Raw genomic sequence first — 13,500 nt, 5'->3', positions numbered from 1 at the left:
CTCGATTCGGTTTCAGTCGCATTAATAATTTGCGATTGCGTTTTTTATGCAGTTSATCTTACACCGGCCGTTTTCAAGCTAAGTACCGGCATTCTAATTTATTGCTTGAGTAGTAAAAATAGTGAGTGATACATTTTGGTTTTTGGTAAAATTTTAAAATATTTTTAAACAGCTTGCTTTTAACCATTTAATGATAATAGATAYTTATTCTGATTTTCTTCCTGTATAAACGAAAGTGTCATTTAAATTTGCACATTTACGCACACACACATACAAACATATGGGTGGAATAGTATCTGAAGTGTTCTTTTGAAATGTTGATGGAGCAATTCAAATACACATGATACAGGTTTGTATAAAGTTAGTTGATAACCAGAACACGAACCGCCGAGTAAATTGTCAACCAGACACGCGAACTGTCCAATCTCTATTCCGTGTCATTAGGTTGGTAGTTTACTGGATTACTGTGCTAAGAGATCGAAGAGAAACAGTAATTATTTGCTATTTTAAGTGGGAGGATTTGATATTGGTGATGCAATGACAGGGATATCCAAAGAGCGATGTTAAAGAGAAAACTTGTAACCGCGAGTACGGACTAGTTACATGGATGTGTTTTTATGTTGGTTGTAATTCTGATACTTTTTTCTGTAGAGACTCCATTTGTATACATACGTATATATGTATATGAGTTTACATTTTGGCGTAGAGCTTTAAAGATGTTAGGAGAAGCTTACACGTATTGGCGGAAACTGCAAAATATATGCATGCTATGTATAAGTCAATTAGTATGTAGTATGAGAAAGTGAGCGAAAGGGAAATTTTTACTTTTTGCTGCGAAAGCTATTAAAAAGAAAGAAATCCGATATGCACTTGAACATAAGAACTTTTGCTTAAAGGGGTCTATGTTTGTTAATTAGCAGCCACTAAATGCTGATCAAAGTTTTTATATAATATARTTATTTAATAAATATTTAAAAGAAAATTCAGAGTGTTTCTTGAAATTTAGTCCAAAAAACGATAAATTGAACCCCGTTGAAGAATCGCTTGCATATTGTAATTTATGATATTTATGGAATAGAACTCTTGTTCTCATTGTAATCTTTACACTAGTTCTATGTATTTTTCCACACCATATCTATTTATTAGTTTCAACTACACTAGAAAAGTCTTCCATTATACATAGTACATATAGTTCTTGGAATTAATAAATATTTAACACCGCCATAGAGTGTGCATTACTGCGTRTACCCTATTTTACGGAGCTTTGAAACCAGCTAGATAAACCTTTTCGTCTCACGGTTACCAGTTAAACTTGTGTAGTAAATATTCTACATGGATATCCGAACTTGTCCTAAATTTTTTTGAAAAGTAGTATATATTATATGATGCAAACATATTCATAWGCACTTGTGTATTTGTATCTGCTATGTAATAACACACACATAAATATTTGGGGTTTTTTTTTTCAGATTTGCTGTTTTCGCTCTATTTAATGGCTTTAAAAATGTAAATGTATAAGTGTGCATGCCTAAGTATTTATATATGTATGTATTGTATTTCAGGCCTTACTTCAAGTGAGAATGTTGGATTATTCGATTACCTCAAACTTAAACTTCATATTGTATATATTTTGAAAATAGTTTTAACACAACGGCCAAAATACATATGGCAAATACAAACATATTAATAGTTATAAACTTATATACCACGCACAGGCTATTATTGCACATGCTTTAGTAAAAAGATAATAAAACTTTTAGTTTATTAAGTCAACTCTCAGCTCACATCATGCCTATGCACTACTTTTATACATACATATATGCATAGAAGTGTGGCTACACACGTATATGCAACGCTTAGCAGCCACACTCATTTACAACTCTCTCATGATTATTCAATGTTTTCCTGTCGGTGAGATTGAATTGGTGAGCAGCAACGAATTTGATATTAGGTTAACAAAGCGTCTACGTAGTGCTACTCTAGAAGCTAACTAATGTGAAACACATGTTTCCACATATGTACATGCTTATGCACAATATATCTAGCGCTGTATATTAGTATATTTACTCAAAAATATAAACGTACGTATGCTGGCTCTTTTGAAATACGCTAACCRAGTTTTGAAAAGCCAGTAAAAGAGCATTCGCATCGAGCAGAGTGGCTGCATGCGGCGTACTACACTTGACTTTTATTGYTTTCGTTCACATCAACCCGTTGGGTACTCCAGTTGGGACTACATGCACGCACATATGTACATACATGCTAGCTTCAGTTTTTATTATTCATATTCTAGCTCATTTGCATTGCCATCTCCGTATCACAATGAAAAGTGAATTTATACTGCTATCACTGGGTCAGGGGTTGCTTATACATACATACGTATACACAACACACATTGAGGCTTCGAAATATTTACATAGATGTATATACAAATGCTTGTAGGCGTATTGTCATACCCACAAGGCCAGTAGAAAATCATTTTTTGTATATTTTTATAAAGTAAGCATGCATGTATGTGGATATGTGTGCGTATATGTAGGCATTTAAGGTAATATTCATTTATGCATAACATACTGCCAATGTTTTCAATTATTATTTCCATGCAAAACCAAAACTTTGGCATTTCGGTTYGCGCCTCCCACACTGATAGGTAGTTTATCCCAGCTTTTGGCTTGCGGAAAAGCGTACACACAGTCGCGCATACACACATCAATACATACAAATATACATACTTTCAGACATTGCGACACCCATATATTATAACTAWCAAAGCCGCCTATACGACCAGAGACTTGCCGAGATTGTGAGATACGCGTATTATGAGTTTGTTCTCCCACTATGTAGTAACCAGAAAATTGTCGTGAAAATGAGTAGGGCGCTGCTCCAATGTACACATGTGTGTGCACATGTAGGTACGAGTTGGATTTTCGGCGAGAGCAAACCACAAAAAATGTTGTTCTTTACCGTGAGCAATATTGTTTGAGAATTGCCTTTCTTGCTTAACGCTCTGCACCGCTATTCGACACAGGAGCATTAAGTCGAACAAGCGTGCACACAAGTGTACATGTGAAAGCTAGAAATAGAAATTTTCACTGTCTGTTAACTGCCTCAATGCCGTCAGCTCTCACGGCAGGTTAGTTCGCTTGGTTGCTGGCTGCGTATATGCTCTCACCCGATTGAGTCGTTGTTCTACTGTCGATTGCAACACTTCTGTGCCAGTTTGTTGTTAGTTATTATTTTGCCTTAGCTTTAGTAGCCAAAAGTAATATATACAAAATATATAAAAAATATACAAAATACCAAATAAAAAGTGAAATAAGAAAAGTACGGAAATACAGAATGTGGCAAAGAAAATTACATTTATTACATACGATTATTTTTTGTTTTGCAATTCAACAGTCAAATTGTGACCGTTAAAAATAACAATAACAACAAGCAAATCACAATCGAAAAGGATTATATTGAATTGTTATAAGAATCGTATAGGTTTTGCGCGAATTGTGTCAAATTAAAAAAAAAATAAAAAATCTGTTCCTTGTATATTGTGTATGTGACAGCACAGTGTGCTAATGGGATTTTGTGTATACTGATTAGTAGTGTATATCAAGAGGACAAGAGCGTGCCTACATATAGACATGTGCATGCGAGGGAGGAGTTTTGGCAGGATGAAATGTGTACATACATACCTATATTGCGTGCCAAAGGAGAATGTATTCTGCAGTTTTTTTTTTCTATTTTTTGACAGGATCGCATAATATCTTACCAGTCCTGCAAAAGCGCAATTGTCTCACACAACTTTCAAAGTAAATACCTTGTTTGCTTTTGACGCGTTGTATTAATAGTTTTCCCTAAAGAAGCAARTTATGAAATTCATTTGACGAAATTTCACATGCTATGCAAATTGAAAACCTCGTTTTTTCTGCCTCCTTTTTGCATACTCATACACAAGTAGACACAAATTCTGTTGGGCGTCTGCGCCAAGGCGTACTTGATTGTCAATACTTGGCAATTCCCATAGATAAACTTAGTATATGGCTCATAYATACATACACATATATAAATRTATGCTCATATTAGGGCAAATGTATCTGGCATTGCAACTGCACCTTTTTATGGATGTCGCAAGCATCTGGAGCAAGTGCATCCCCATATTATTATTGCCCACCTACCGAAACACTACTWCGCTGTTGTTATTGTTATTATTGCACTCTTTAAATGACAAATGCTCGAAATAATCAAATATTTCTGTTCCATACACCAACTACAATAATAATAAACACGAACTTAAAAATTGAAATTGAAGCAGCAAGGCGCTCCGCTTTTATAACGAAACAAAGTGAGATTCAGTCGTTTCGTTCGTTTCGTGTGTGTGACTCTGTGCTTTTAACCAAGTGTTTGGTCTGGTCACCAGGCGATCGTCGTCTATCTTACGGATACATTTCACAAGGTACTATAAAATGTTTTCTATTTAGGACACACACACATACAAATATATATGTATAATATATATTTATATGTGAGTAAGCATGCATTAGTGCATTTAATTTCCATTTCACATAAATATCTAAATTTTTTCGCTATACTTTAAAGAAAAACCTTGCTTCTACACACATACGCACATAATTATATATCAAGGCATGATATAAACATAGATATGCATACATGTACTACACGTATAATAAAGTACAAAAAGGTAACAAAACGAAATGCATTAAATACGTGTACTAAAGTACAAATCTACATACAGACACATGCATGAAAAAATGCTCGGCCAACGATCGCTCGAACCCCATCGATCGACATATGTGTGAAATGCGCTTCAGTGTGTAAGCATGTGTGCATGTGTGCGTGTGTGTGTTTTTTGTGCATTTAAATGCACATCGTGAGTCTTGAAGATCTGTCCGTGGGGTGTACGTGTGAAGTATGTACTAAAGTTTTATAAATAAATTGCCATTTTCGAGATAATTCTTTTTTATGTTCATCGCATTCAAAAAAGCATCCACTGAGTGAGTTAGCGTGTTCGCAATGTGGTTGTGGCGACATATAGAAAGCAAAAATTGCGTACACTTGTACTAATAATSATATAAGTACATACATTTATACATAGATACTACGGATGTCCGATAGCCTATTGAAGAYTGGTATCCTCTTAATGCATCCTTGTTTTTTTAGTAAATTAAAAATTGCAAGCTTAAATAGTGATTATCTGCCTGCATTCAGCCTCACTTTCGATATGTGTGGCTTTAAGGGGGCACTTTATTTCTGTTATACGATTTGCAGCGCTTTATTGCTTTGCTGTTTTCACATTTCTTACTTTATTGTTAATGATAGACAGTATTTGTAAATCATGCACCTAATAAATAAAGTTTCCACGTGTGCTGGATTCTCGAYTTCAGTTGAAATTCAAAGTCTTATCTTATACGCTCTCGAATACTCCTATTGCACTTTTAAGAGCCTGAAAAATTGTTAGTAATTACAATTAATGATTGTTTTACGAGTTCGCAACGAAGAGTATTAACTGGATATTATTGAATTAAAATTTAAAGGACTTACTTATTGGTGGTTACACTACTGCATACCTCTGTCGTCTGTTTCCAAACTGTCAATCTCTAAAATCTCAAATATACGTACATACATATCTAATCTTTCCTGCTTTCCATAAAGACATTATGTCCACTTGTGAATTTCAGTTTATTTTAAATATAATATATCGTATTTACTTATATCTGAAAATATTGTTTTAAATTTTGAAGTAGGTTCGAAAAATATGTTAGTTTCGGAGATATGAGCGTATTTATACAAGTGTGAATTCTTTAACTAGTGTAATGGGCTCTCAAAACTTAAAACTCGCGTTTTTCGCAACATTGTTTTGATGTTCGGTAAGAAAAATTTCTCCGAAATGGCAGGTCCGATCGATTTAAAATTTTCACACGACCTTCATGGATATATGTACATATGTTTTAAATGCGTTAAATGCATATATGCACTAAAGATAACAAAAATACGRCAATCTCGGTATGACTTTCGGGAATATTTTACCATGGCACAACATATTGGAAAAGGTTTTTGCTTTAACCTTGATAATGTACATTACGGATTTAAGTCAAAATACACCGTATATTCTATATAATTTTTCCGCATTTCCAAAATAGTGTTTAGTGAATATGTATCTACTATATACACCTACATACAACACATACACCCACCAACTTTCATCAATGTACAGGGTGGCTGATGAATTTTGCTACATTAAGAAACTCAAATAATTTTTTTTTTTTGTCAGTGTATGGAATTCATTTTTCTTTTATTCATGTTAAAGCTCATTCAATTTTATTAAATATAGCTTAATTAGTTTTAAAAATAATGGAATTTAAACGCCCGCCTGCTCGTTGATACATGTACGGCATCTTACCAAAAAATTGTTCATTACTGCTTGGAGAGTTGAGACAGGAATAGCCGCAATTGTTTCTCGAATGGATTGCCTTAGTTCATTCAAATTTGTTGCTTTTGCTTTGTAGACTTCCTGTTTGCAATAACCCCACAAGAAAAAGTCAGGTGCAGTAAGGTCAGGCGACCTGGGTGGCAAACGRAATGTGGAGTTTCTGGATATCAGCTTATTGGGAAATTTTCTTCGCAATTCTGTCATAACAGGTTGGGCTATGTGAGGAGCTGGACCATCTTGCTGAAACCACACAGAGTTGAAAGAAATTCTCATTCGGCGTAATTCTGGATAGAAAAACTCTCTCAACATGCTCAAGTAACGGTCTCCAGTAACCGTAACGGTGTGACCGTTTTCTTCGAAGAAGTAGGGCCCGACAATGCAGCGTGATGAAACTGCACACCACACTGTGACACGAAGTGGATGCAATTCCGTCTCATGGAGTATCTGTGGGTTGGAAGCACTCCATATTAGACAATTTTGTTTGTTTATGTTGCCGTTTAAATCGAAATGGGCCGCGTCAGCAAGTCTGCAGTGTTCAGTTTGTGGGCTATTTGAATTTTATGTGGGAATAAGTCCAAATCTTTGTGCATAATTGACTGTAATGACTGTCTGGATCAGTTATCCATTTTTGTTAAATGTAAAAGTCAATATGCAAAATAAAAAAAAAATAACCAGATTCATTAAATAGAAAAAAAGTTTTTTTTTTTTTTTTTTGGTGACTACACGGTAAATATCGGTCAGAGTGTAAACTACCGTAACAAAAGTTGATGAGGAATAATATGATTTAGTAGCAATCGTGAAAAAATTGTAATAGAATCTCACAGGACCCCTTTGCACCTCTTGTAATGATTTGTCAGCTTTTTACATAGCCAAGGTTGTATTAAAAAGCCATAATTTACTGTATCTTCATACATGGACATGTGTTTATTTAAATGTTAATATTATATATATTAGTCTATTTAAACAATTCACGCCAAATCGTATAGAGTAGAGTGTCCCGAACAAAATTTTGTTTGTTGTGAAGTAGTTTCATATAAAAGTAGTCCATAAAATTAAGTAAGTACTGATAACAAAACGAATACGCTCATTTTACAATTGCTACAATTAACAAAATATAAGAGAAACTCTCGTATGATTTACTACTCACAAGTCCTTGTAGCTTGTTATCATGGCAAAACGGCTTTGAGCAACTCGCGCTCTTTATGTCCTAGTGTGGTACTATTCGCATATGCAGAAGAGAATTWAGCTGCAAACTCTCTTATTTCCTTCATAACTTGCGCTTACTTTTAGCAAGAGGAATTCTAAGAGCAGTTAATGAAAACTTGAAATATTTTTKTTTTGTTTTTGTAGTTATCCAAAAAAGTGTGGTATATAGGAGGAAAACTTTCGGCAATTGTGTGTGTGCATTACCTAATCGAGTAAAGGGTGTACTCTTGCACATAGCGGGCTATAAAATTCAAGCAAACCGCTAATACGACACTGGATTCCTTCATTATTAATATACCCGGARGTTTGACATTGTCTGCAACGGTCCAACAATGTTGAAATTGCCTTTTTTGCCGCGGTTTGTATTTGAAACCTCTACTCCACTTCGCGGTCGCCTGACTGTAGGCAACGTTTTACTTTTTATGTGTGTATGCGTTTTTTAAGAGCGTGCTCAACCGTAAACTAAAAGCAAAAGTTTCCGACATTAAGGTTAATGCTGAATGAAGTTAGCGTTCATAACTTCTATAAAATTAATTTTAAATAARAAATAGTTGTCCAATCTAAGTAACTTATTCGGAGTTTGTACGACTGACTTGGACAATAATAATATTGCCAAATAATAAAGCTCTATAATATACACGAGGACTTGGTTTTGATCCATGAGTTTRTATGGCACTATATCCTAAAAGTGTTCAACATCGCTCATCACGCTGATCATTTATGATATGGTACACTTTGCAGGGTCTACAGCCTTGCTTTCTGGGTGTTACAAACTTCGTGAGAAACAGGGTATATATAGTTCACCATAGTCAAAATAATAAGTACATAAACCCGTGTGGCTTTAAATTCACTTTTATTCATGTTTGGAAGGAAAGTTTGTAACATTTCATTTTTTTTATCACTTAAATAAAAGAAACACAGATATTTGTAATACAAATTAAAAGAGGAAATTAAAAGCTTTTAAAAGCTGGACTTTCGTTAGCATATGRTCKCATCTTGTTGTCAACATGTTCAACGGTCCTTTTTGTAAACTTTTTYTCGCTATCCTGCCAGGTTTATTACAAATATCGCCTGAAATCACTCTTGAAAATATGAATGCGTTCTTTTTAGCGACATAACGATACGGTTGTCTGTTATTGATGTATTTTTTGSTCGACGGTGACGTTCGACATTGTTTTTAAATCATTGTGGCATTCTACACGAAATAATGAAATAATGAAAAGTAATTCTTTTCGACCTTAGTTTATTTTTCTTTATGACTAATTGTGGTTAATTCACGTGTAAATCAAATTTTATACCCGCCAACTTTTACATCTTCCGGTGCACATACATATGTATGTACATATGTACATTGGTTTTGTATCATGCGATTTGAAAATGTTTGTGGAAAATTGAGTTAGTTTAGAAGTAATTGGTAACTACATTCGGTGGTTCTCATTATATTTCAATGCTTTAAATTACCTATTTAAATATGACGACGTCTTACGAAGTGGCCATTGTCTCATCCACACTTCAACACATTTTCTAAACTGCTGGCAATTGTAAATTCATTTAAGGGACCACAGCTATGTTAGCGCAGATGTGAGGATTAACTGTTCCAAAGTGAAAAAGTTAAAAAAAAATTCATCTAAAATATAAAACACATAAGAAAGAGCTAAGTTCGGGTGTAACCGAACATTTCCTACCCYTGCAATTTGCAAGGATTAAAGCCAGGAAAGTACCTTCAAGTGCAAAATGTTTATTAGTTATATGGAGTCTAGAGTGAATTTTCATCCAGTTTTATTCAAGGGCACCGTTATAAGAATTTTATTATTTTATTAAGATATTTTTGCATTTAGTCGAAATCATTCGGTTGGGTCCCCAGATATGTAATTTTGCCAAAAAGTGTGCTGTGTCATACCATCTCTGTTGTATTTAGTTATTGATTAATGAAAATTTTAGTAATTTTACAATTATTGCTATATGTGGGCGCGGTAGTGGTCCGATTACTCTCATCAACGAACTCGTTTTTTTTTTGGTTTTTTTTTTTTTTGGCAAGTAAAGCACATACCAAGTTTCATCCAGTCCCAACTTTTATTGAAGTTACAGTTTGCACGGAACAAGGGACCGACAGTCACCCGGATTTCAACTYGYCCCGCCATCCTGATCATTTATATATAAATATGTATATACAGCCYTATATCTAACTCGATTAGTTTAAGACGATATAAAAAACCGTTGAGCAAAAATATTATARATGATATATGTACCATATACCCCGTAGTAACATGTTGCAAGAGTATGAAAATATATTTAGTTATTTCAAAAATTTCTATTTGGATAAACTATTTTAGATTGRCTACATAAAATACTTGTGTGTATATGTGTGTGCATAAATCAATTAACGGCAGTAATATATATRTGTATGAACTAACTAACCTTATTTGGCTCGATGCGGCTATTTCTAAAGAATGGAGTGCAATTATTGTTCAGAGCATTTTTCCACGGTTCAATGATTCTATATACAAGTACTTTACGGTTTGTTTTCATTTCGATTGGAGTTACGGCTATTTAGTTTCAAAAACGTACAYACAACAATGTGATTTTCATTCTAGATATTTGTATATATTCTCTGATCATTGAATATACCTAATACCTAGAGCTGCGTACATATAGTATGTACATATATCGACATACCGATGCATAAATTGCGTACAAAATTTATTCGTACATTTGTTTATGATCATATTATRGGCGCTGAAGTTTCACGATTTTCACTTTCATATAGAAAATTACAAGCCCAATCGGCGACATGCATGAAAGGAGSTCGTTAAAAAATATTCACCGAAGCCCAGAATTCAATGCTTTTGTCTATATACCTATGTATGTATGTACATATGTATAAAAGCTTATATATTTATTTATTTTTATGGTATGTAGAATAGAATAGAAGAAAGAAACATCTATGTTTTGTCATTGTGCAATAGCAGAWTGTTTTGGTTTTCAGTTTTTGTAGAATCGCCAAAGGTGAATTTTTAGAATGCAGACAGTCTCATACGATTTGTAAGTGTATTGGGCATGTTTTAAGCAACACATACTAAAAATCACTCGCAGCCGTATATAAAACTCTTAAATATGTACATATGTATGTTTATACATAAACACACAAGCATACGTAGTTGTGTACAAGCGATGTCTTGCGACGTATTTTCTTCATACCATATGTCGCAGCAAGCCAAAAATAGCTTAATGGAATATATACTCGTGCACCGAATTTTCCTTCCTGACGAAGTGAGGAGTGAGAATCGATGTACAAGAATAATTTCTTCCAACGATTTTGATTAGCACGGTTGTCCCGAGGTATTACATTATTGGTTCGCTACGTAATTTTGAAAGCAAGTTACATACATCGTCATTCGTGGAAGTGATCACATTTGCAGATCTGTGAATAACGTTTTCTAAACAATGGTCACGTTGCATTTAAGCAAACCTTTTATATGTACATATGTGCCATCGTAATAATCGTCGTTATTGTTACTTCAGTTGGCGTTTAGCAAACTAAAATTGCTAAAAACTTCATTGGGGAAGTTGCTGATGTCACAGTTTCTGGACGGCTATACATGTCAATCCTACCTATTTAATGCGTCGAAAAAATTCATGACCCAAATTTACGCCACGTTTGTCAGTAGTGGATTAGTGCTCTGCTAGAACAAATACTTTCCACGTGATTAGTATTTCGAATACTTCGAGGTCTAAATTCGTTTTGGCAATTATGTATTTTCACTATAAGTCTTGAAAATTATTTTCTCCCATACTAGCACGCCACATGCTAATATGACTGACAACATTCCTGAAGAAATTTCGAGGCCTGATACCGAGTTTACAGTCCTTGAGCGGGTATAAATTCGAGTCCGTTCTGGTTGCTTAGACCCGATTGTTGTGGGAACGGACAATGGTTCTGAATGATATTAGTCGAAAATACGTGGCAAAACACTTTATTGATAAATAGATTATTTATTTATTTTACATAAAAAATAATAGTACGTGAGCACCTCTCAATAAGAATTCGGTTGATCTCCTGTTCTTTGTTCTTTGTTTTTTATTATTATTATTTTTTTATTCATATATTTTTTCGTGTATAGTAGATTTTTGTATATTTGTAGATGGGAATATACCTAGACCGGCAAATCATTAGTGTTTTCTGTCACTGTGTCCCCTGTTGGCGTGTGAGAATACAGTTCGTGCATACATTTTTTCCGTTTATTTATAGGCTAAAAATGGTTTTCAAAAACAACTATACAAAAAATAACATGAAGCAGCAGATAAATCCACATTTTCATGCAAACATGCATATATACATATATGTATATGTATCTACATATAACAGAAATCGAATCGGCTACGTTTTTAGATCTTTTGTATTTAAGAATATTCTGAATATGTGAAGAGGTATTTCGTATAAAAGAGCGTAGTCTCAGATATTTTGTGTAATAATATAAATAGTATACATATATATACATACTTACATATATAAATATATTTACCTTTTATATGCTTTGTATTTGTTGTAAATAATTATGTGTTCGAGCAGTCACATGCGACAGAGTATAGCGAGCGCTCTTCACATCTTTCAAATAATTTGCAGTAAATCAAAGTATAGTATATGTATATAATTTTTCTTAGGTGGTTACTTATTATTTGAATTATTTGGGGCTTATTAAAGACATTTTGGTTCAAATTCCACACGATTCTTCACAATAAAAAAAATTTTATTTTCCAACCGAAAAATTTGTATATATTACAAAACCATACAGTTTCTCTTCTTAATTTATTTATCTTCACTATCAGTAATTCAAGTTACCTTTAGTACAATTTAACCTTCAAAATCAAAAAGTATTCATTATTGTCCTTTTATATTGGAGAGGATTTATATCATATAACCATGTAATCTCCTAAAATTTGCCGACATGCCCATTTAATTTCACTATAATTTTCCTYCGTCTTATTGAGCTTTAGACACGTCTACAAGCTACCAAGCTACTGCATATGTATATTCTCTATGTTCCGTACTCTTCTGCACGATCTTCGCTGCTAATAAATAATAAAACACATACTTTTTATATACTCCTCTATAATAGATGTAGTTTTTGTAATACTACGAAGACTACATTTTTGAAACCCTTGTTGAGACGTAAATTTTCTGACACTAAGAGAAAATAATAAACGAGCATATTGACTTGTGGAAAATARAATTTTTCCTGTCATACAACAAACAATAATTGCTAATTTTTTATTTGTGTATTTCAGAATTTGTAATAAAAGAGATCATAGATCCGATTTGGTGTTAATCGAGAAATAAAGCCGGATTTTCATTAACCCAGGAAAAATAGATAAAATATTTCAAGGACAGCGTCAACCGCACTCTCCAACGCCGAAAAAGCTCAAAGCAGCCACAAGCCTTGGCCCACGTACTTAAAAGAGAATAAAGTCGCATAGTCAAATAAATAGAGCGAACTGATCTGATTCATTCAAAAAAGCAATTTATAGCGAATAAACTGCGAGTGATTATACTGGTTGTCGCACTCTAGATATTAGTGTATACTAAAACAAAAAACCATAAGAGGAAAAAAATAAAAACAAAAAGAAACCACAAGTCATTCGCATAAATCCAAAGGATATTCTGAGCCCAAAGGTAGTGATTAAAAACCGTCAAAATTCTTCCCTTTGCAAATTTTAAAATACAACCACAGCCAATGCACAAGATGGCAGCACCGGCCGGAGCAGCGCCGACGGCGGCACTTGAGGCCCCACTATCCGCCCCAAAGTATGGCACGCTTATACCAAACAGAATTTTCGTTGGCGGCATAAGGTGA

General features: G+C 33.9%; 1 protein-coding gene across 1 annotated transcript in view; it reads left to right on the top strand.

Annotated features, from left to right (window-relative positions):
- Positions 1-3,182: 3,182 nt before the first annotated feature.
- Positions 3,183-13,500, top strand: part of LOC108966852 (protein boule) — a gene marked incomplete in the record, with an annotated part of 16,685 nt that continues 6,367 nt past the window's right edge. Inside the window, 3 exon segments of the mRNA XM_018929965.1 lie at positions 3,183-3,262; positions 4,304-4,447; positions 12,935-13,496. Of these exon segments, the coding sequence (XP_018785510.1) occupies positions 13,381-13,496 (116 nt within the window).

The sequence above is a fragment of the Bactrocera latifrons genome, unplaced genomic scaffold (assembly GCF_001853355.1).
Source record: "Bactrocera latifrons isolate USDA-ARS-PBARC rearing strain unplaced genomic scaffold, ASM185335v1 scaffold_170, whole genome shotgun sequence".
NCBI lineage: Eukaryota > Metazoa > Arthropoda > Insecta > Diptera > Tephritidae > Bactrocera > Bactrocera latifrons.
The sequence above is the reverse complement of the archived record's forward strand: the minus strand, read 5'-3'. Positions and strand labels throughout refer to the sequence as shown.